At 43.1% G+C, this 25,683-nt stretch overlaps 1 protein-coding gene across 7 annotated transcripts in view; it reads right to left on the reverse strand.

Annotated features, from left to right (window-relative positions):
• PDE1C (phosphodiesterase 1C) overlaps nucleotides 1-25,683 on the reverse strand; it is a 604,326-nt gene that overhangs the window by 345,202 nt on the left and 233,441 nt on the right. For 2 of the 7 annotated variants that reach the window (XM_019509005.1, XM_019509004.1), the window contains exon 2: nucleotides 24,888-24,990. The exons of 3 other annotated variants lie outside the window; for them this stretch is intronic. In XM_019509005.1, coding sequence (XP_019364550.1) covers nucleotides 24,888-24,990 — 103 coding nt within the window. Of the gene's footprint in view, nucleotides 1-24,887; nucleotides 24,991-25,122; nucleotides 25,490-25,555; nucleotides 25,647-25,683 lie in introns of those variants that run through there. 2 more of the 7 variants (XM_019509006.1, XM_019509007.1) reach the window with 2 other exon arrangements.

Below are 25,683 nucleotides of genomic sequence, written 5' to 3' on the forward strand. Positions count from 1 at the left end.
CAAACACCCAAGTTAGATCAGGAGTAAAAGAAACATGGAGGAGATATGGGTGATGAAAAGGATTTAATTCTTTAAATGCTTTTGGATGAATAGTGAATTGTAGGTTACTATGTAGAAATATTACCATTACTACCACCTATGCTGTGCATGTGTTGTGGATAGAAAAACTCTGGCCTTCAGCTCTGGCAATCCAACCTCTTTTCCAATAATCGCTCATACATCTATATGTTGAGTGTTAAACACCATCACAAATGTTTAGATAATGATTTTGCACACCTCACTAAGGGTTAGTGATGAGCACAGTTCTACAATACGTTGCATTTTTAAGACTATACAAAGAGGTTTAGGAAAATCTCAACTGTTTGACTCTTGAACATAACTCTCAACAGAGTTGACCTTGTTTAAGAAGCCACAAAACAGTCATTTTGGAGATATGCTTCAGACACTGAACAGATTTAGCTGTTTACAAAGCTGTCTGACTTGTCAAGTCTCACAGTAGTGGTTAAAAAGTTTGTTGTAGACAGTCTTAGTCTCAACACCTAGTATCATCAAGTTCACGAGAAGTGTCTTTGGTAGGGTGTTGTGAACATGACATTTGGAGACAGATCTTACCCACAGCTGAACCTATTTGTTAACACCCTAGATTCCCAAAAGGCTGTTCTTGCAATCACAGTTAAAAAACAGTAGTTATCTTCCAACATGAATAATTAATACTATCTACTGCCTAAACTAACACTGCCTACAGTCTTAATATTGCAAGGATATCCTTTAATTCATGTTAGAAGCCTATGGCTTTGGGCAGAAAGCTCACAGTTCTACTCCCTCTAGAGGACTATGAAATCCTATACAGCCCAATTTATGATGTTATGTACCTACAGTTTCATAGGTATAATTCTACTACAGTCAATGGTACATTAAAAAACTCATCAGGACACACACAGTTTTATCCTTACATAGGATAAGTCCCATATATAGTTTTATCAATTTTTTCTTCTATCATTAAAGACTATTTGATAGTCTGTGGATAGAGCAACTGGATGCATCCAAGGAGCATATTTATAGCAAAATAAACATTATTCACTGGTACTATTTCACCAAAGAAAAGAACAGGACTGAGTGGGGGGAAAAGATTAAGTAGACCTGCCAACTGTAGCATTTGCCCCATAATCACACAACTCCAAATTTTTAGCTAACTGAATTGCTTTCACACCCACAATCTCTAAAGAATTAACTGAATTCTCTAAAGTGAATTTTGATTCTGAGTAGTGACTCCTTGGAACATAGCGTTTTGGGGTTCCATAAATGAGAGAGAACACACTTCTCAGATGATTTATTAAGTAATTTGAGTACATCTGCAATTAATTGGATTTTGTGTTTGCTTAAGTAATTGCCATCCCTATCATCTCAGTGTTGGTTAGGAAAAGCCATTAACAGCAGTTATTTTCTGCTTGTATATCATTTACTAGTAATAAAGATTCAAAGGCCCAATTCTGCCCAGTTATGTCTGTTGATGTTGGACCTAATAACAATTTGGATAATTGAATAATAATCCATGAATGGCAATCACAAAATGAGAAGGGAAAAAGTCAAACCAATTATCTTCTTTTCACCAAGTTGGTTCTTCGCTTCAAAATGGAGGGTGAGAGAGGGGGGTGGATGGAGGCAGTAAAATCTATTTTTCTCCCTCAAATCAGCAGAACTGACTAAATTCACAGAAGGAATAGACTTTAAGAAGGTCCATTCAACTAATCTAGCTTTCTAATAGTTGCAGCTACGTAATGTCTTTAAGAGAGATTGGTTACTGCATGCAAATGATAAAAATGGCTTATTTCACTGGCCAGGGTGCCCTGTTTTCTATTTAGAAGTTTTATAATTAACATGTTTGAGAAGTTTTATAATTAACACATTTAAGATATGAATGGGAGCTTATTCATCCATTAACAAAGGCACTCAATAACATCTGTCTTCTAATATTACTGTTCCATCATGTCCTCCATTCATAACACAAGCATTCATCTTAGCTTCTCTGTATAGATTCATCCGACTGGCTCATTCAAGCAAGTCAAAGGCAGCATTTCTGTAAGGAGTCCACCCTGTAATATGAAAGATTTCCCTAGATCTATTTTTTCTCTTTCTGCCAGAACTGAGCTCCTTACTTGAGACAAGCGCTATGATAAGGCTGTTAAAAATATTAAACCTCCTTATAACAAGTTAACACTGAGAAGAATCATTTGTGTTTAATACAGAGGGCTGAGTTTTTGTAAACGGAACCAAAAAGGCTCTTGTTGTCCCTGCAGCAGCTTCAGCATTTAGGTTAGATTAAACATTTATCTTGAGTGGTCTTCACACTTAGTTCTTTTGCTGCTGAATCCTCCTGGTTCACCAGTGAGGATTCTACTTGCTCTCCAATTCAACCAAATCTGCTAGTGCACCAACACCCACCACTTCCAGTGAGTGTTACATTTAAGTAACACTATCATTACTGAATTCTCAAAAAATATTGAAAGAAAGAGAAAGGCACTTGGATGAAATTCAATCCAGGTGTAACATCACTGGTTTAACTGGAATCAATTGACTTAAGTTGGAATCAACTGACATCACTTCATATGCTACAGATGAGTATGGCCCAAACACACAGAATTGGGCAGAAGTAGCATTAACACTTATTTTCATAAATTGAGGATTACTGTATTGTTCAAGAGTAGTATACACAAATGGAAAATGATGAAAACAATGGGAGAGTAGAAAAAAAATGAGTAAGTTGTTGGGGTGGGGGTGTAGAAATGCTACCTTTTAATGTGTTAACAACCTACATCTAACTCTGGACCTAAATGGCTGTAGATCCATAAATTAATTGGATCACTTAAATAAATTGAAATTTCCTCTTCCAGCCAGCTCTGTATTCTGTATCAGTATGTCATACATTGTACATCAATTCAAGTGTCATCAAAACAGGATTAATGATGCCTATACACTACAGCTCATTATTAATAAACATGTATAAATCAATCTGAGAAATGAAAACCGTATTAACAGGACTATGAAGTGGCCACTAGTAGATGGAAATTTAGCTTAAGGCCACTGAGATCACTGAACAGAATTGAACAATTCAGTAGGACCACAAGGTTTGGAAGACTTTGTCTGCCAACTGCTTTAATTTACTGGTTAGAACAAAAAGAGTAGTTTTTTCTGTTTCATCTACTCTCCAGTCAAAAACAGAACAGCTTATCACTTACAATATCTTCCATATAGGTTGAAGATACAGGATGTTACAGTCTGCCAAAACAGTCTGCTAATGTAAATGGTACAGCCACAGAGATAAACAACAGCTGAGAGTTATAGAAGTTAAGAGACAGGAGGATTGAGATAGAAGCAAATCTACAAAAGGCTCTAAAAATCAAGAAGGGTAATTTTGAAAGGGATAGTCAACTTAATGAGGCATTAGCAAAGTTGAATGAGGATGATAGTTATTTTGAGGCAGAGTTGCAGAGGTGAAAAAAGATTTGCAGCTAAAACAGATATGAAATAAAGAGGGAGGGAGAGCTTGGATCAAGGATAAAACACTGACATTTCAGATCTTTGAAACATATGTGTAACCTGGGCGGTACTCCAAGAGGTACCCCCTCTCCAAATGAAGGGATCAAAGCAGGTGCACAAGCACTGTGGGAGGTGTAGGGACTCTCCTCCCCCTATAGAGCAGAGCCAGACCACCAATGGGGCCTTAACTGTATACCTTTTAATACTGGGAACATAACAGGCATAAATCAGAGGATATAGTGGACACTACAATGCCCCAAGGGGGCAGGATTCAACAAACGTTAGACACTTACAATCACTGACATAAAACAGGGTGAACAAAATATAAAACACAAACAGCAGAACAAACCACGCGGGTTGGTGAAATATAAATAAAGGCACAAAATGGAAAATATCAAGTGACAAGGAAATATAGGGCCTTTGTACCTGGAGGGGAAGAAAACACAAGGGCTCACCCCAAGTTCCCTCAGCTGGGACTTGAACCCAGATCTCCCATGTGGTTGATAGGAACACTGCCACACAGCTACCACTGGTAACATTGTGCCAGGCTGCTGGGGGTCTTGACCTTCCTGGAGCCCTAGCCTCATGTTGAGCTGCCTGGGCTCTGATTGGAGGAGCTGGAAGCAGAGCTGGGAACCTCTCAGGTTGCTGCTTAGATCCTTGCTAGAGCAGAGGAGAGCCTCTCCTGCTGGCTGCAGCCTCTCCCAGGGGATCCTGGAGCCCAGTGGGGGGCCTCTCCTGCTGGCCGCACGCCACGCTGCTGAGGGTCCCATTGCTGCCTACAGGTCCGGCTCTTTCAGACTCTTCTGGGGCACTACTCCTGGCTCAGCTATTACCAACTCTGTGAAGCTCCTTCCTTGTTGTCCCTCACTGGTCTCTCTCCTAAGTCAGCCCATGCGGCCCCTTTTATCCCCCTCCAGGTTACCCAAGGGGCCAATCAGGGGACACAGGGGGTGAGTCTCTGGGGCCTGATTGGTGCAGAAAGGGAATCCCAAGTCCTCCAATCATCTTTTACCCCTTCAAAACCCCTGGGCCAAATCATTACCAGATTGATGAGGAAAGGTAATCCCAAGTCCTCCAATCATCTTTTGCCTTTCAAAATCCCTGGGCCAGGTCACTGCCAGCCAGCCTGTCACATCCTCCCCCGCGGAACCCTTCACCATCCCCAGTGAAGCGCAGACCTCAGCCTGGGGGACTACTGGACCCAAGGGGCAGCGGTGGGGACCTCCACCAGCATCCCCGGGGCATCGTAGGTGAAGCAACGAACTGGTCGAAGCTCCCGCCGTGGTCGCGGGGTGCAGTCTGGGGCAGGACTGCATGAGGGCCCCAGTGGCTCGGGTTCCCTCTCACTGGAGGAGTCTGCCCCACTGGCAGGTAGAGGCGTAGGGATATTTTCTCCTTCGGTCTCACCAGGCAGGGCCCCACGATCAGCAGTCCCTGTCTCCCCTTTGCCCTGAGGAGTGGCAGGTCCTAAGCTTGGGTGAAAGTCAGCAGGGTACCACCAGTCAGAGTCCGAGTCCTCCAGGGGAGCTGCAGGTACAACTGCCGGCTGGGTGGTGTGAGGCCCCCTTCTACGGGGAGACCTAGGCCTCTCTGGAGGAAAGGGCCCCACCAATTGGCCAATAGGCAGCAGGAGGTTCCAGTGGACCACGCAACTTCAACGCGGTCCAGACTCAGGGGAGATTTCGTATACTGGGAGGTCTCCCAGTTGTCGCACCACTGTATAGGGTTCAGCCCGCCACCGATCAGCGATTTTGTGTCTCCCAGTTAGCCCCAGGTTTCGCAGCAGCACCCAGTCTCCTTCTTGTAACCCTTGTTCATGCACACAAGCATCATAAAGCCGCTTATGGTGTTGCTGGTTTCTTCCAGCAGTTTCAGCTGCCAGTCGATACACATGACAGAGACGGTCCTGAAGCTGTTGTGCATATTGACCATGAGTCAAATGTTGTTGGTAGACTTGTTCTATCCCAAAGCACAAATCTATGGGTAATTGGGGCTCCCTCCCAAACATGAGCAAATACGGACTGACCCCCGTTGCATCATTCCTAGTGGAGTTGCAGGCATGCACCAGGTATGCGATATGCTGGCTTCATGCAGCCTTCTGTTCCTGCTGGAGGGTACCCAGCATGTTCAAGACAGTGCGACTGAAGCGCTTGGGTTGGGGATCCCCTTGGGGATGGTAGGGTGTAGTCCTTGATTTCTGTATGCCAGCCTCTGTCAGTACTTCACGCAACAACTGGCTCTCCAAATCTCACCCTTGATCAGAGTGGATTCTTGCAGGCAGCCCAAACACAGAGAAGTACTTTTCCTACAGTACTTTGGCAACTGCTCTTGCTGTTTGATCTCGTGTAGGGAAGGCCTGGGCATATCAGGTAAAGAGGTCTGTCACAACCAGCACATTCCCCTTTCGGTGCCCCTCCCCATGGCTAGGAAATCCATGCACATGAGCTCCATGGGTTTTGAGCTCTGCATGGTGTGTAGATAGGCAGTTCGAGCAGGCAGGGTCTTCCTCCGTACACACCAATCATAGTTTGAGCATTTAGTCCTTACATCTTCAGCCATTTTGGGCCAAAAGAACCACTCACAGGCTAGCGCCAGGGTGCGCTCCACCCCTATGAGCCCAAAGTCATCATGCAAGGCCTGTAACTCAAGGGCCTTATACTTCCGAGGGAGGACCAGCTGCCAATATTCCATCCTTCTGGGTCCTGCACCTCCCGATGTAGCACTCCATCAAACAAGCAAAGCCTTTCCCACTCCCTCAACAGGAGGTGGGCTGCTGGAGTAGCATTATTAAGGGTCGTGGTATGGGTGTTCCCTGATCTCCAGGCACGCCACACCTCTTGCACATCTGGGTCCTGTTCTTGCACCATCCGCCATTCTGTGGCCATGCCCTGGGGCAACAAAGAGGGAGTCAGCATAGTGTACTGAACCCAGGCCTGTGGGATCCCCTCAGGGGGCAACTCCAACACCTCACCCATGCAAACAGTACTTTCCCTCGTCCCCACAGGGTCTTATATCTGTAGGTCACAAATGGTCTTCACTGTCTTGGGGCTCCAAACACTCCCGGGGTTGCTGGGGAGTTGTCAAGACAGGGCATCAGCATCCACGTTCTTTCATCCCACTCGATAGTACAGGCTGAAGGTGTAGCTGGCTAGTGCTGCAATCCAGCGTTGGCCGCTCACATCCAGCTTAGTGCTGTTGAGCACATAGGTAAGGGGATTATTGGCTGTCCACACCTGGAAGGTAATCCCATACAGATAGTCCCGGAATTTCTCAGTGATGGCCCACTTGAGGGCCAGGAATTCAAGCTTATGTACCGGGTAGTGCGACTCCCTGGGTGACAATTCCCTGCTGGCAAAAGCCACTGGTCACCGGTGTCCCTCATATTCCTGGTACAGCACAGCCCCCAGTCCTGACAGACTAGCATCTGTGTACAAAATAAAAGGACGGTTGGGATCAGCATATGCCAGCACAGGTGCCTGAGTAAACTGCCAAATCACCTCCTGGAAGGCATCTTCACACCGTGAGTCCCACCGCAGACCAAAAGGCTCTGTGGGGCTTCATGTCACAGGAAGCCCATTTAAGCCATTGTTTCACCCCTTCTTGCGGGGTGACCTTCCCACCTGGTGTCCGCGAGTTAGGGCATTTAAAGGTCCGGTTATTGTAGCATAGTCTTTAACAAATCATCGATAGAAACCCACAAATCCCAGGAACCTTTTCTATTCGCTAAAGTTCTTGGGTCGAGGCCAGGTGGTGACAGCACTTACTTTTTCCGGATCAGTGCTGGGCCCTTCCTGTGATACAATATGTTCTACGTACTTCACAGAGGCCTGGCAGAACTTACATTTATCAAAGGTCAACTTAAGCTCAGTACCAGCAGTTTGCCCCTCTCCCCCCTGCACAGTCCCATCACTCCCAGAGGGTACAGCAGACTAGTCAGCATTGGGCATGTCTCCTGGTGTCTCACTCTCTCTCTCTACAGGGGTACACAGCGCTTGAATAATTTTCTAGCACCCGCTATGCAGGAATCCTGGATGAGCCCCCAAAATGTAACCCAGGCAGTACTCCAAGAGGTACCCCCTTTCCAACTGAAGGGATCAAAGCAGGTGCACAAGAACTGTGGGAGGTGTAGAAACTCTCCTCCCCCTACAGAGCAGAGCCAGATCACCAATGGGGACTTAACCATATACCTTTTAAAACTGGGAACATAACAGGCATAAATCAGAGGGTATAGTGGACACTACAATGCCCCAAGGGGGCAGGATTCACCAGATGTTAGACACTTACAATCATTGAAAAAAAATAGGGTTAACAAAATATAAAACACAAACAGCAGAACAAACCATACAGGTTGGTGAAATATAAAAAAAGGCACAAAATACAAAATGACAAGGAAATATAGGGCCTTGGTACCTGGAGGGGGAGAAAGGGGGGAAAACACAATGGCCCCTTTCCACTGCAAGAAGATTTGCTTCTTGTTAGCTCACTTACCCCAAGCCACCTCAACAGAGACTTGAACCCAGATTTCCCATGTGCAGGCAGGAACACTGCCACCACTGGTGGCACTATGCCAGTTTGCTAGGGCTCATGTTGAGCTGCCTGGGCTCTGATTGGAGGAGCTGGAAGCAGAGTTGGAAACCTCTCAGGTCGCTGCTCAGATCCTTGCTATAGTGGAGGGGAGCCTCTCCTGCTAGCTGCAGCCTCTCCCAGGGGATCCTGGAGCCCAGTGGGGAGCCTCTCCCGCCAGCCGCACACCGCGCTGCTGAGGGTCACGGTGCTGAGGGTCCCACTGCTGCCTGCAGGTCCTGCTCTTTCAGGCTCTTCCGGGGCACTGCTCCTACCCCACTGGCTCAGCTCTTGCCAGCTTTGTGAAGCTCCTTCCTTGTTGTCCCTCACTGGTCTCAAGTCCTCCAATCATCTTTTATCCCTTCAAAACCCTTGGGCAAAATCATTACCAGATTGGTGAGGAAAGGGAATCCCAAGTCCTCCAATCATCTTGTGCCCTTTCAAAACCCCTGGGCCAGGTCACTGCCAGCCAGCCCGTTACGTCTGGAAAAATCATCAAGAATAAAGACTGATTTTGTGCTCAACTCAGTTTCTCAAATCTCTCTACCCTAGTAGAAGACAAAAGAATGGTTTCCAACAATCTCTTTCAGTTGACTTGCCAGTGGCTTCCACCAATTCAGTCACTAGGTTTTCCTGACAACTTGGATAAATAATAAATATTCAGTTTTGGAATTGTTCAAGTTCAGGCCAAAATGCATGGCAGTTGGGATGGCTTTTGAATAATTAATAGGTATGCAGTATACGGCCTCATCTTCATCTTCAAAATTTTTTGAAAGAGTAAGGAATGTGAACTGTGTTGTAAGCATCAACCTCCCAACTGGGTATTTAGGGTACAATCTGTTTACTCGAATCTATCTGCAATCTTAATTGAGAGGCTATTTTTCCTAGGTCTCCTTATATGAAAACCACGCTGGTAAGGTAGCTGGTGCAGAACATCTTTTGCAGTACAGAAGTAGCAGCATTTCCACTGGTAGGAAGAATAATCCCTAGCATAAACTGTTTGCAAGGTGCTTTTATAGTCTTTCAAGACAGTAAGTATTAGGAACTGATCCAGAATCCATTGACTGGGTTTGCAATTCACTTTGATGAATATAAACACAGATTTTATTTGATAAATTCCATGTTGCTTGCACATTAACCAAGTAAAGGTATTTTATTTGCAGGTGACAAATATCCTCTAATATCAAATGCTATGACTTGTTTAGTTTAATTTTCGCAGAGCATGACTATACGTTGTACAATAGCAGTGCCTAGGTATTACATAAGGAACATAACAGACAATGTACCCAAACCTGAAATATTGTCAAGTGCAATTTATTATGCTAAATGATCTTAAGATGCTTTTCATTGAAGCCAGTGGAGTATTACCATGGACAGACCTGGCCCACTGTTGTTTGATTAGAGTTGCAGGCAGGCAGAATTCACTGTAAAGTAAAAATGCTCAGTGCTGCTATTTTGCCATTATCAATGTAACACATACAAAGCACATTTGAATCCTATTTTATTTTTATGAAACATTTTAAGTGGTTTGTGTTTGAAGGTCACTTAATGGTACTGCACACAAATAAGCTCAGTACTGTTCTTACCAGTATCAATGTGAGCTATAGTACATAACTCCTTGTAAGCAGAACTGGACGCCAAACACCTGATTCAAAAGTTACTTTAAGTAGATGCAAAGACTTCCATCAATACAAATGGGCTTTAGATCAGCTTTAGCATGTCTAAAATGCTCATCAGTACAGCTGGCCAAAGTTTTTACAGGAAAGAAAATGACTACTTTTCCAAAAGAACATTTTTGTAGAAGTTTCATTCATCTTCGTTTTCCATAGAAAAATATGAAAATAAGCATATGAGCAAAATTTGACCATTTTCTAGTTTTGAAAAACCAATAATAATTTTTTTAAATATTCAGCTTTTTTCAAACCATTTTTATGCAAAACCTTTTTAAAAAGAATCAAGTGTTTTTATTTTTCTTGAAACTTTTCAAAATAAATAGCAAGTATTTTCCCATCAGCTCTTCTTAGTGATCATTTATTGATGTCTATGTCATGACCAGTATAAAAAGTTAAAATGTAGGCATGTATCTAGTACAAGCCTCACTGGCTTGCATCAGATATTATCCCTCTGCGCCATGGATACTATTTCAGCTAAGACCAAAAAAAGTCCTGGAAACTTCAGCTTTCTCCATAAGCTTGAATGATTTCCTAGGTTTTCCTTGCTGAGCACTCTGCCATAAGGTGTCTTGCTGATATGTAGCAAGACACCTTATGGCAGAGTGCTCAGCAAGGAAAACCTAGGAAATCGTTCAAGCCTATGGAGAAAGCTGAAGTTTCCAGGGCTTTTTTTGGTTTAGCTGAAATATCAGTACGGCCAAAGCAGAATGAAAGTTTAAATTAAATACAGTTAGACTATTTTTTTCTTTAAAAAAAAAAGAGAAAAGAAAAAAATTGTTGGCCATTTAGAATGCTAAGAAGAAGATCAGTAGGAGATGAGAGAGCTTTTAACATCTGAAAATAATGTCCAATTTGCAGAGATACTGTGCAGCGTGAGTTCAGAAATCTGTTTTCTACCATGCATTCCAGCTGCCTATGTGGGCCATGCCCTGATGTTCTCACTGTTTTACTGCAGTTCAGGCAAACTTCTACTGAATTTAGCATGGATTTGTTTGTGGCAGGGGGGAAGGGGGACAGAATAGTTAAGCAGAAGCAAAATAGAGTTGTTTCTTCCAACTGGGCCCTTTGGAAATAATTCAAAATATGAAATGACCATTAACAATTGCTATGTACAATGGGCAGACAGTCTTTCCAAAAAGAACTAAATGCAATCACACATTTATACCGTATGTATGAGTGCATACATACTTATTTAAAGGGACCTGGTTTTTGTAGAAATAGGGCATGTCCAGATGAGCATGCACATATAGTACGTGGCATTGCAGACCAGTCTGTGGTGCCGCAAACCACACATGCTGCATATGCAGGTGCTCACCATGGTGCTCAGGTGCAGCACAGTGGGTTTTTCTGACACTGGGAGATCCCAGCATGAAAATAATCCATGCTTTTAAAAAGCAGGACAACGCATGTGGAGGCAGCATGCACCACCCAAAACCAGAGCCTGGCCAGCCGGAATGACACTCCTGCTGCTGGCCAGGCTCTGAGCACTTGATCACCACTGCTGAAGCTCCAGGAAACCCCCAGAACTGGAGGTAAGGCTGCTGGAGCCAGTCCAGGTGCTGGCTCCAGCCTCCCCTACCCTACCCAGGGCAACTTGCCTCGCATCAGAATGCATGTGCACAAGCATTCCCCAGGGACAAGCAGCAGCGGTATGTTTTATTCCTCCTTGGGGAAATGCATGTGCATGCTCATCTGGACATGCCTATAAAAGCCAGCACAATGGAAAGATACGGAACCAGCCCTATTTTTAAGAAGATAGCTCCCCTTATGTTTTATTCATGCCAACAATAAAACAAAAACAAAAAAGGCATTTTTTACCATAACACATGAACCTTTGTTTGCATGATTACTGGCTGAAAGGCTTATCTGACCAAATGCTCCTTAGTAGCTGGCTACAAATCATGGAACATTTGGCACTAAATAAGAGATGACCCTCAGAATACAGGATGGGTGTTATCCTAACATGCATATTCTATAACCTTCCCCATTGAAATAGAGGACATCACTTCTTGTAAAATGAGGATGGGAGGGGAAGGAATATTTCCCAATCCTGTGTGTATCCTGATAGATGTGCTGTACATTGTATTCAGATGGCAACACTGACTTGAACTAGTGTGATGCTGCTTCCTTGCTATTACAAGGTTTTAAATAAAGGGAGCACATACATCATCTTTCCTGCATGTTGTTTAGTTGCATCCTGTTCACTTCCCTATGAAAAGAACTCTTATAAAAACAAGTCATATCAAGGAGGAATGCAAGATGTAAAAGTCCAATTGGGAATGGGACAAAGAAGAATCGCTGTATATCAGTGACAAAACACCCATATCTTCTATGTTCAAAGCAAATAAAACATTTTTCTGGACTCCTGTTCCAGCCAGTGGAGTTAGACTGCTAACATCCTTAAAGAAATGAAGGGGGTAGATTACCTTCTGCAATCAGAGCCACCGCGTACAGTTAACACTTTCCAACTCCTGTTGAGTCAAATGGGCAGCTGCCCAGTTTTGTTTCACTCTAGGTGGCTTTGTGATTAATTACAGAAGGGAAGACTGTGATGGGGGATGGGGAAGGAAAAATCATCATTTATAACCCAGATTAAATATCAAGACAGGAAACGCAGACTGAAATTGCATCAGACCAGCCCAGCACTGTAGGCAAAGTCACCAAACAAATCTACATCTTGCCCTAAGCTCTAGTAATTCTATCAGACTATTGCTTGTTATTGTTTCCCCCACCCCCACCCCACTGTCTGCTGCTAGACAGCTGGTATGATGCAGAATTTTAAATCTCATGTTTGTGACAGCTCCTCTTCCAGCTCTGGGATACAGGCTGAAACACTTGGATTACTGTTTAATAAGCCCAAACATGGGGTGAAAAAATTGCTGCACAAAGATGCAGTGTTTCTTTTCTAAAACAAAGCTAACTTCACAAACCCCCTTTCCCAGGGCATTTATTAACAACTAAAAATGTATTTTTCAAGGTTTTCAGGAGCGGCACTGTTGTTACTCTGACAGTGGTTCTAATTAATGAACTGAAAACGTAATGCCCTGCTCATGAAAAGCCAACATTTATATCTTTCATGAACAGATTATATTCTTTGTTCACAAGCATTTTGTGTACCTAAAAGAATTTCACCAACAGATCCCACATCCAAGATAGCAGTGATTCTGGACATGCAATAAGAGAAGCAGCAGCAAAGGTAGCAAATGCCAGCTGGCCTTGTTCAATGAAAACAATAGGGAAAGTTCAGATTCACAATAGAGTCAGCCGACCTAGAATGTGACCAGAACTCCAAGGAAAATATTAACAAGTGTCCTCAGAAATTGTACTGTGTCCTTATTAAGGGTTTGAATGAAGAAATCCTTCTGAATATGACATAGAATGAAGATTGCCTTCTACAAAAATATTGACCGTACCTGCATTATGCAACTCTTCCTTGAAGGTCACCCATTCAAGTACTGACTAGGCTGAAACATTTAGTAGTGGGTGGGTGAAAGTTTTCAAAAGCTCTTCAAATGACTTAGAAGTATGGCTCCCATTGAACTTCACTGGGACTTGGGCTCTTAAATCAATTAGATGCTTGTGCAAATCGCATCCTAGCAGGTTGAAGTAAGGAAGAGAAAGTTTCAGTGGTGTGGATCAGAAGGTCATATGGAGCAGGACAGACAGACACAAGTTGAAAGGCAGAAGATGACTATCAGAGCAGGGAGGGGAATGTGGAGGGAGGTAGTTGTCTTGTTTTTATTTGTTTTTTTGCTGTGAAGCAACATACACATTTCTCAAGTTTGTTTCATTTTGGGCATACAACAAAAACTACCAAACTGACGGTAAAATGGGATTTAGAGCCCAAGCCCCAGTAATGTTCAATGGGAGCTGTGCTTCTACATCATTTGAAGAGCTTGAAAACATCTCACCCATCCATTGCTAAATGTTTTGGCATGGTCAGTACTTGAATCAGCTTGGATCTCACTTCATCTGCCACTTAAAAATAGACAACGGCCAATTAGTTTTAGTGTTAACTAGGATAGCGTTATGATATACATTTTTGAAGGAATGAGACAGGAAAAATGGAATACGGACATTCAAAATGAGTTTTAGGAATAAAGAAAAACATTCTAAATAAAAAAAGTCTTTGTCATGATGTTTGAATCCACCAGAAGCTGACTGATAAGGAAGGAACCAACCCCACTGCTTTAAAAAACCCTAAACTAAACAATAACAACCCACAGTAGTTTTGAATGCTCCTCCCCTCCTTTTTATTTCTGTATTCCAGAAAGTACAGGCTCCTACCACAGCAAGATTTTAAGAGCAGTCCATAGAGATACTCTTAATAACCACTTGAGCCTGGGTTTTAAATTAATCTTCCCCAGAATAATTTTCATATCCCTGTTTTCTATGCAAAACTGCAAACTTTTTACACAAAACTGCTATTTAAAAATAACTGAATTTAGTACTTACAAAAGGAGCCCTTTCATAGTTTCATAGTTTCTAGGGTTGGAAGGGACCTGAGTAGATCATCGAATCCGACCTCCTGCCATGTCAGGAAAGAGTACTGGAGTCAAATGACCCCAGCAAGGTGTACATTTCCCTGTACTGCAGAATATACTTGCTTTGTGTGTGTTTGTATATAAACTGCTGTATTAAATAATTACTTTTTAAACTGTGGATATGATTCATTTGTACCACATCTAGAAGAGTAAAAGCCTTTTTTATATATAATTATGGTAAATACTATAGTGTGTATTATTTCGTAGCAAACACTTTAGTGTTAAATATAAGCCTTCTTCTTTTGTTCCCTACAAGACTTGTTTTATTGATTTAAAATTCATACAAAAATCACAGGATGGAACATCTAAATGAAGAGTCAAGGCAAAATTTATCATAGTGGACTGTAGTACCACCTCCAAGTATATTGCTTTTTAATGAACTTTTTCCAAAGTTGATGTGCTTTTATTTATTAAACACATTTCCTATTCAGCCTATTTTTCATTCAGACTAACTGCCCTCATTGATTTTCACATCCTTCCCATTCCCTCAGAGATAACATTTCAAAAAGTATCAAAAAGATTTGTCTTTTCACATTATGGGATGGCCCAACAGCAAGATTTTGGACCTCCCCCCAACCCCAGAATCATGATGGCCAAAACCACGTAGATTAACCTATTCCTTTCCCTTTGTACCCCAAAGTAATAAGGTCACTGGAGCTTTAGGGTGAACAAGGAAAGCAGAGTTTAGGACAAGGCTTGCAGACAAATAATCCCCACTCACACTCAGCAGCAAAGCCTTACTAAAAACTTGGTAGTAACAACTGGATTTAAATGCAATTGGACCTTGCAGTATTTTGCTCCCAGGGTGAACAGGGCCTTAGTTTAAACCCAGGCTCTCGGGAGGTTCAGGAAGATTGAAAGTAAGACCAAAAGACAACAGAATTGCCTCTCAATGCCAGAAAGGAATTAGCATATTCATATTTTCCACTCAAAAACTGACTGATTTACACATTTCCTAACAAAGTGGTGCTTTCTGAGTTGTTTTTTTAGCCTCCACTATCTGCTGCCAGCTAAAACAGCTGGGGACAAAGTCCAGTGTGTAGAGAATGTTTAAGGAGTTAAAGGGAACCCTCTGTTCTCCTGCTTAGTAGCACTCTTTAAAGTTGGTAGAGACATTCAGCAAACCAAAGGCAGCAACCAAGGTACAATGACCAAGAAGCCAGCGAACAGGGACTGCGAACAGGGTGAGCACTTTGCAGGCAGATTGGTGGGAGGAAGGAAAAGAGAAGCCAGGCACCAGATCCTGCCCTGGAAAGGTAAGTGACTGGAATAACAGGGACTTAGTGGGATAGCTCGCGTGACCGGAGCACTGTCACGGGTAGGTACAAACTGTTCAGGAAGGACAGGCAGGGGAGAAGAGGAGGAGGAGCTGTGCTTCATGTAAAAGAGCCATATGATTGCTCAGAGCTCCAGGCTGAAACTGGAGATAGACCTGTTGAAAGTCTCTGAGTTAGGGTTAGAAGGGAGAGCAATAAGGTTGATGTTGTAGTGGGTGTCAGCTATAGACCAACAGAGCAGGAGGAAGTGGTGGATGAGGCTTTCTTCAAACAGCTAATGGAAGTTTCCTGATTAAAAGCCCTGGTTGTCATGGGGGACAATCACCCTGACATCTGCTGGGAAGGCAATACAGCAGTGCACAAGCAATCCAGGACATGTTTGCAGAGTGTTGGGGACAACTTCCTGGTGCAAGTGTTGGAGCGGCCAACTAGGAGCTGTGCTCTTCTTGACCTGCTGCTCACAAACAGGGATGAATTGGTGGGGAATGTAATTAGGGGGTAGCAACTTGGGCAGCAGTGACCATGAGATGATTGAGATCAGGATGAACTGAAGAAAGGAAGGATGGAGAGCAGCAGAGTAAGGACCTTGGACTTCAGAAAAGCAGACTTTGACTCACTCAGGGAACTCATGGGCAGGATTCCCTAGGAAACCAGTCTGTGGGGGAGAGGAGTCCAGGAGAGCTGGCTGTACTTGAAAGAAGCCTTACTGAGACTGCAGGAACAAACCATCCCACTGTGCAGGAAGACTAGCAAGTATGGCAGAAGACCAGCTTGGCTTAGCAGGGAACCCCTCAGTAAAATAAATCACAAAAAGGAAGCTTATAAGAAGTGGAAACTTGGACAAATAACTAGGGAAGAATATAAAATCATTGCTTGGGCATGCAGGGATGAAGTCAGGAAAGCCAAAGACCAATTGGAGTAGCAGTTAGCAAAGGATGTGAAGGGTGACAAGAAGGGTTTCTACAAATATGTTGGTAGCAAGAGGAGGATCAGGGAAAGTGTGGGTCCCTTACTGAATGGGGGAGGCAATCTTGTGACAGAGGATGCAGAAACCCTGAGGTGCTCAATGTTTTTTCACTTCAGTCTTCCCAGCCAAGGTCAGCTGCCTGACTACTGCACCATGCAGCACAGTTTGGGGAGTAGGTGAGCAGTCAACAGTGATGAAAGAACAGGTTAGGGACTATTTAGCAAAGCTGGAAGTGTACAAGTCCATGGGGCCAGATGGGATACACCCAGGGGTGCTGAGGGAGTTGGCTGATGAGACTGCAGAGCCACTGGCCATCATCTTTGAAAATTCACAGTGATCAGGAGAGGTCCTAGGTAATTGGAAAAGGGCATACATAGTGCCCATATTTAAAAAGGGGGGAAATGAGGATCCGGGGAACTACAAACCTGTCAACCTCACCTCAGTTCCTGGAAAAATCATGGAGCAGATCCTCAAGGAATTAACTTCCAAGGACTTGGAGGAGAAGGTGATTAGAAACAAGGCAGCATGGATTCACCAGGGGCAAGTCATGTCTGACCAACCTGACTGCCTTCTATGATGAAGTGACTGACTCTGTGGATGCAGGGAGACCAGTGGATACAATATACCTTGGTTTTAGCAATGCTTTGGATATGGTCTCCCACGACATTCTTGCAGGCAAGCTAAGGAAGTATGGGCTGGATAAATGGACTCTAAGGTGGACAGAAAGCTGGCTGGAGCATCAGGCTTGGAGGGTAGTAATCAATGGCTCGATGTCTAGTTGGCAGCCAATATCAAATGGAGTGCCCCAGGGGTCAGTCCTGGGGCCAGTTTTATTCAATGTCTTGATCAATGACCTGGAAGATGATATAGAGTTCACCTTCAGCAAGTTTGCAGATGACACTAAGCTGGGGAAGCAGTAGATATGCTGGAGGGTAGGGCTAGGATTCAGAGTGACCTAGGCAAATTGGAGGATTGGGCCAAAAGAATCTCATGAGGTTCAACAAGGACAACTGCAAAGTTCTGCACTTAGGACAGAGCAATCCCATGCACCAGTACAGGCTGGTGGCTGACTGGCTGGTCAGCAGCTCAGCAGAAAAGGACCTGGGCATTACGGTGGACAATAAGCTGAATATGAGCCAGCAATGTGCCCTTGTTGCCAAAAAGGTTAATGGCATACTGAGCTGCGTTGGTAGGTATATTGCCAGCAGGTCAAGGCAAGTGATTATTCCCCTCTGTTCAACACTGGTGAGGCCACATCTGGAGTACTGTGCTCAGTTTTGGGCCTCCCACTGCAGAAAGAATGTGGACAAATTAGAGAGAGTCCAGCAAAAATGGTAAGGGACATATGACTTCTGAGGAGAGGCTGAGAGAAATGGGCTTATTTAGCCCATAGAAGAGAAGACTGATGGGGGATTTGATAGCAGCCTTCAACTCCCTGAAGGGTGATTCCAAAGAGGATGGACCTAAACTATTCTCAGTGGTGGCAGATGACAGGACAAGGAGCAATGGCCTCAAGTTGCAGCAAGGGAAGTTTAGGTTAGATATTAGGACTAATTTTCTCATTAGAAGGGTAGTAAAACACTGGAACAGGTTTCCCAGAGTGGTCATGGCTCTCCATCCTTGGAATTGTTTAAGACCCAGCTAGACAAAGCTTTGGCTGGCATGATCTAGTTGGGGGTGGTCCTCCTTTGAGCAGGGGGTTGGACTAGATGACCTCTTGAAGTCCCTTCCAACTCTAATTTTCTCTGATTCTCTGATTCAAAAAGCCCAAGGTAGAATTGATCTAAATTACGTGGTTTTCAGTAAGTGGCATGGCTTAGATCAACAGTGAACAGAACACACATTCACCCTTTGATTGGGGGGGCAGCAAATCTTAGACTGGATTCCACCATTTTTAAACCAGTCCATGTGTGCCAAATTTCTATTCTGTTATGAGTATAGACCAGTTTCTGATCACCTATACTTGTAAAAATGTAATATCTGTACCTGGCCAAAATAAAACATGGAGCAAATACAAGTGCTATCACTGAGAGAACTATTTTTTGTGTAGGTTGCATTTTTAAAGAAGAAACACTAAAACTACCGTAGAACACAGACAGATATAGGGGAGAAATGGATATGCTGAGTGATGGCACTTAAACACTTGTTTCATTGCCGTCAGTCTCAAAAAAACTTCAAGCTTCTCCTACTGAAACTGCACACACAGTTGCACCACTTGGACTCCAGTGGGAACAGAGCTGGACCATAATCACGTATTTGCATTAAACCACCTCAGTATTGGCAGGATTAATTCAATATACTTCCTAGGGTCAGTTGAAGGAAGTAGAGAGTTCCTGCACTTTCTGAAATACTCCCTGTGACTTCTGTAAAAGTGGCAAGTTTAAAAGGTACATCTAGCTTTTTAATTTTTCTTTCCATTTTTAACACCAGTTCCAATTCACAATTAGAAAAGTAGGGGAGGGGGAAAGGTAGCAAGAAAATGAAGGTAAAGTGGAGGATCCCATTGTGTCACAGGTCAGTGAGGAATGCTCTGTTTGTAATTGCATCTTTAGCGGCATGGGAAAGCAATATACACCAAGGGCACTGACAGATGTGCAGGCCATAAAGCACCATGAGTTAGAGCATCCCCCAACCCAATAGACATTCTCCTGTTGGGTCGGGGGATGGGGGGTGGAAATCAATCCTGTCTGCAGGAGCCCAAGGAACCTGGCTGCAGCCAAGGAGCTGCCCTTCTCCCCCAGCTCCATCCCTCCCCCACCCCAGGGAGAGAGCAGGGAGAGAGTTGTTGGCTGGGGTTTGCCTGACTTGAACTGGAGGGTAGGGCTGGGGCTGGGCTGCAAAGTCTCTGGCTCCAGCTCATGCTGGGCCAACTCCAGCTGGCAGCTTGCTCCCCCTCCCCTCTCCCTTCCTGCTGACAGCTCTAGAGGTGGGGATGGGCTGCATCAGCCCAGCTCTGATCATGCAACAAATTAACCCTAGAGAATGCAAGTTCCTTAAGGCTCTCTAAACTGGAGCGCCATTATCTGATCCCTCATGTGACGAGAGTTAATTTGTTGTGTGATTGGCCACTTTAAAAGTGCTCTGCAGCCATGCACGTGTGTCATGGCACAACTGTAGAGCACTTTCAGGGAGCTGATTGTGCAAAAAATGTAACTTCTGTCTGCACCTCAAGTGTCATCTGAACCCAGTAATTTAGTATTGTAATGCTAGCTGTGGGGAAGAAGGTTAAAGTCCACTTTCCCCTACTTTCTGAAATGCTGGGAGGCAGTTGCTGGACAATTCAGATAATACTGGATTAACTAGAAATTAAGGGCTTCTTTATTTTTAAAACAGAAGCACAGCCAAAATCATAAACTGAAAGCTGTTTCCTGTTGGATCTTCACTTACTATATATCATCAGAGCCCCACTAAAACTAATGAAGCTTTCAGGATTGACACCAGGCAACTCTTTGCTTTTTAAGCAAACACTCACTCAATCTTAATTTGTGAGAGGGCTTCAACACAGCTCCTGATTTTCTGCACATCAGTAAATGCAACCATTCTTTAGTTCATTTATAGGCATGTTTAGCTATGGAACAGGGCATTTGAATATATTTCAAGTAAAAGAAGAAAAAATTGGGTCACAATTATCCATTCTCTCAGCTGTAAAAGCAAGAGGTCTTGTTTCCAAATCACATTTTAAAGTTGTGCCATTGCCAGTGTTTTATGTATGCTAAAATCAGTTTGTATCTCTTGTGAGGAACAAATCTTTGCATTTACAAAGCTACTTATATTAATTCGGTGGTTTTCAAAAAACACAGATGAGTTGGTGTCAAAGTTAACATTGGTGGTTTTGTAGGACTGCTAAGTAAAAGATGCCACAGCCCTTAGCTTGGCAAAACAGATTTGAATGAAGAAGAGCTTTATAGAAGAAATACATATTGCAGAGACAGTACAAGCTTCCTGCTTGAAAACGTGAGATTTCAAGTCTCATTTCTCTCACAAGCAGCTGCTAGGAACCATAAACACACAATTGGCACGTCCTTAAGAAACGGCGTTTCTTGCAGTCTAAGCTTGTCAGTCTCCATGGGTGAACACTTCAGGAATAACAGGCAGTTGTGCAAAGCAGACCCCCATATGAGGAAACAAATGGATGGCTCTGCATCCAAGTGGCAGTGGAGAAATCAAAGAGAACTGATCGTCAATTGCCTAACAGGACAAGTGCTGCATGGATACCAGCTGCGTGCAAGTGCACTTGGCAATGTGCCCCCGCCTCCCAATTTGCATGTATTGGAATGGTAGCAGGCTGACAGCCCACAACTAACAAACATGGTGAAGCAGCACACAGACAGGGGACATGCATTGCTTTTTCTTGCTCTGAGCAGGACGAGGAAGGAGTTTGGCTCAAGACAGGGCAGCACATGCAAGAACTTAAAATGCTGTGAGCAATTCCCCCATGAAATGGATAAAGCTGACCACTGACCTCTTTCTTGGGCTCCACTTAGCCTGTAGGCTCAATGCGTTCCCTCATCTTTAGTGCTCTAAAAAGTGAACATTGCTTCTACCCCACTTCCCAGCTTGGGCCATCCGCTCCCCTATACTTGGATTCCTAAGAACTGTGGAGGTTTTCTCTAGGCCCAGGAGCTACAGTGCTGGCCACTAGCCAATGTGAGAGAAGGATAAGATCCACAACATTATGGAGACCCTTTATACCTGGATCTTGGGGGATGAATGGAACCATAGTTAGTGCCTGAGTCTGAAATAAAGAAATCTAAAGCTACTCACAGGTCAACTCCTTTATTTTTTCATTGTATTAGATTCAAGAATGGGTTCATTTTGGGACAAATGTTGGGGCGCACGCACACATACACACACACTATTGCCAGGTGCAAAACCAGCAAGGTTGTTGCCAGAGAAGCTAGACTATTTTCAAGTGATGATTACTGTACATAAATAAAAGCCCACACCGGTAAAATCAGAGGGTAAAATCTGGAAGTAAATCTCATCCTGACTCCCTGAGGCAAGCACAAAGGGACAGAGCGGCTAACAAAAATTCTGGAAAAAAAAACCCTTAAATAAAATTTCATGCAGCTCCGACAGCACTTTGTCACCGGAAATAAGTTATTCAGGGATTGATTTTTAAAACATTTGATTAACAAACAATTCCATGAAGGCGTTTTTTTGACTGTGATTAAAATGAAACCAAATGAATATGGATTTAGGTAACCTACAAGACAGTCACCTACACCACAGTTTCCTGTTAGGTGATTTGTGACTTGTTGCCAGATATGATTCCATAACCTCAATGAGGCCCGCCTTCCTTTTAAACCTGGAAAGACCACTATGGTCCATGGACTAAACATTTCTTCACGTTGTGCAAATATCAGAATGTTAATATGTATGCATTAATTAAAAACATTCAACAAAACATATTGTAGCTCATTCTTAAAATACTAATGGAGAGGGGATTTAAACTGTAAATGGACCAAATCCTCATGCCAGTATGTTGCCCAAGTGACCGAGCTAAACACTGGGTAGCGACTCCACAGATAAAGACAGTCCACAAAGGGGAGCCTGTTGGACGGCTCTTGTGTGCCCCTGCCCAGAGATGATGCACACTGCAGTCCCAAGCTTACACAGCCTCCCCCCACTCAGGTCCCAAGCTTACACAGCCTCCCCCCCCACACAGTCTCCCACAGAACACTTTGCTACAAACAGAACATATATGCTTTGCGTGACCTTCCAAATCCAAAACATCCTGAACTAAATACACTCCTCACCAGCTGCACAAGGTCAAGATTTGCTCTTACTCTGTGTAAGCAGAATACATTTTTGATACACAGGAGCCTTTAAAAGTACTGGGCTTTCATCATGTTCAATCTGAGCCTGCTTACTATAGTGAGAATTTAAATAGACCTCCCTGGAAAACCTAGGTGCTGCAGGAGGTGGTGATGCAATACATTGGTCTGTCCTCTGAGTCACTACTGAGTAAGTACTCCATATGGTATTAAGGGGTACCGTGTTACTGCAGGTGCTTTCTGAGCATCTGTGATCGTTAACATTCCCATGGCCCTTTTCAGTGTCATGATCAAATACCCAATTTGGGTAACTGCATTCTGCTAACCTAAAATTTGTATAGCAGTTTTAATTGGCAGTATTGTTTAAATTGCTCTTTTATGCTGTTTTGTACAACTCATGGGTCTGCTAAATGACTCTTGTATTATAAAGTGGTCTGCATTTTACTGGTGGGGGAAATAGATTCCGATATTTATCACAGTATCTGGCTTGTAAAGCACCCATGACCTTTTGAGATGAAAGACATTAGGTAAAGGTTAAAAATATTTTTTAAAATCTACACTTTTGCTTTGAAAGTGTATATTTTATAAGTGTGAATATATGCACTCACATATATGATGTGTGTGCCTAGATACGCATTTGTGAGTGTATATACACATGGATGCGCACGCGCGTGCGCACACACAGACACACACAGAATAAATTAAAAGAATCATTTCTGATTTAAAGCAGCATGCCAAATCTCAGCTTGCAGCCAATGTTTCTTCCACGTTCTAAAGTCATGCTTATAAATGAACAGAAATTGAAACCTTTCTATAAAATCTTAGTTGGACCAACTCAACGTAAAAGCTGCTATGTACAGTCCTACAGTCAGGCATTTTACAGGGGCAGGGTGGAGAGGAGGGCGGGGGGGAAATCCACTTTATAAAATCTCTCTTCTTATAGCAAGAATGCAGTAAAATTCTCAAGAGTATGTATAAGCAGTGTGTTTTCTCTCTCTCTCTCTCTCTCTCTCTCACACACACACACACACACACACACACACTATATTAATATAGGGAAAAATTACTATCGTCAACCTAATTCTTACTTTGGGCAACTCCTTTGAAGTCAATATAGTTACTCTGATTTTTCAGGGGTATAATAAAACTAGAATCTGACCACATAATAAGGTCACTATAACATACTATCAGTCATCCTGCAATTGAAAAACAATGCTGTGGAAAAATGTGTACTACTTTGAACCTCAGATGTAATAAACTATCAGAATTATCTAGGAGTGTGCTTATTTAGGGACTTCAGACAAATTCAGGGACTAGTAATATTACAGCATGGTAAAAGAGATGTGAAAATAAAGATGTGTTCTAGCTGTTTTATTTGGAATGAGTATGAGGCAGCTGTCATCTAGTTTGATTAAGTTTCTTCACAAAACAGGTTTCCTGGAGTGAAACCTTGAAAGAAATCATGTGTAACTTTTAGGCTATTAGGGCTATTACAGAAGTATTGGATGTGCTTTATAAAACATGCCATTAGTGCTGACACAAAATATGGCTCAAAGAACAACTCAAATTTAAACTTTTCGACTATATTTTAGTGATTAGCTTGTACATTGTTAACTTGGCACTAGCATCTCTCTAGAGGGATGAAATGTTAAACAACTCCCACATTCAAAAATGGGGAAAAAAAAATCAGGTCTGAACATATGGACAGATGCAGCTTAATACAATCAGATTCCTTTTAGGCTTGATCAGAAACAGAGGAGCAAGTAAGTAATACATGGGCATTAATGGGTCTTATTGCTTGTAGTCATTGTTTTATTACATACAAAGTAGGGGAGGGGGAAAGACATCCTATCTCTAGATCTCTAGGTTGTCTAGTTTTACTTTTTCGTCAGCCACAGCACATTTCTTGAAGGACAGTGTCTTTTCTATTGAGAAGGTACTATTCCCTGCAAAGCAAAGTTGTCCTTAACATAGATGTGTACATTAATAAATCCAATCCAATCTGTGGACATGAGTGTTAATAACAGAGCATGGATATCCTGCCATTATCACTGCTATTTAAAACATTTTCCAACTCTGCCTCCTTCTCCATTTGTTCGTATTAACTACTTCAGTGCAGGAACCAGTCTCTGAAATGCAATTCATTTAGATGTGACACGCAGTGTAAGTTTAATAACAATCTTAAAAAAAGGAGGCTTTAATTAAGTACCACTTTGTACATATTAACTTTTCTACTACTGGCACTCAGAATCATTAACATCTTGGTAACTGCTGCTATGCTACAATGCCTCATCTAGTGACATTTCCGCACTCTCATTGGAAAATGTTAGTTCACTGTAACAAGCCGTTTCAGTGCTTTTAAGGAAGCAGACTGTCCTTTTGTGAAGAGTAAGTGGAAGTCACTGTGTATACAGAGAGCAGGTGTGGAAACTCTTAGGCTATTTTTAAAAGGTATACATAAAACAAGAACAATAAAGTATTATAATAATTATGACAATGAGGGTAAAGGATTTTCTAAAAAAAACAACCCCAAGAGTATTACTTACAGTCCTCTGAGACGAAGCCAGATTTTCTCTATTTGCTCCGGCTGCAGGTATTTCAGAGAGTTGCTCTCAAATTCTTCAATTTCCTTAGTTGGTGACTCCATAGCTGCAGGTGATTGCTTTGGTTAAACCTCAGAGAGGTATGGATATCACCCCCCACACATGCACACACTCCACCTTTAACACTGCACAGGAGCAGCAAACATTTTTCCAAACACCTCTAAGCCTCCCCCCTCACTTTGATTAGAGGAAGTGTGTGTAGCCAGCAAGAACTCCAGGTGCGCACTGAGGGTAGCTGTGGCAGCATGCCATGGTCCTGAGTGTGATGGAGGGGATTAGAGGCTGATCTCCAGATTGAAAGCCATCACAGATTTTTTTACAATAAGCCAAGGATATGATCAGTAATATCAGCTGAAGGGTCTTTATCAAGGGAGGAGAGGGGAAAGAGGGGGGCAGGAAAAATCCCTTGATAATAACTAAGCTGTATGAATGGGAGGATGGGGAGTTGTACAGATCCTGATTCTCTGCTTCTCTATTCGCTGGACCCTGAGAGTCCTCGCTCCACCATGCTGCGAATGGCAACCCTCTCTCCCTCCAGTGTTGGTCCTCCCTCTCACTCTCCTTCGGTTCAGTCTCTTACTCCTCCCGCCCTGTTGTTTTCTTCCACTTACCAGCAGCTCTGCTGACAGGCAAGAAAACTGACAACTGAGAAAAAAGTCGTCTGTCAGCATAGCCTGGGCAATACTACACACACACACACACACACACACACACACACACACACACACACACACACACA

Source organism: Gavialis gangeticus, unplaced genomic scaffold, assembly GCF_001723915.1.
Source record: "Gavialis gangeticus isolate Ggan-Ray unplaced genomic scaffold, GavGan_comp1, whole genome shotgun sequence".
NCBI lineage: Eukaryota > Metazoa > Chordata > Crocodylia > Gavialidae > Gavialis > Gavialis gangeticus.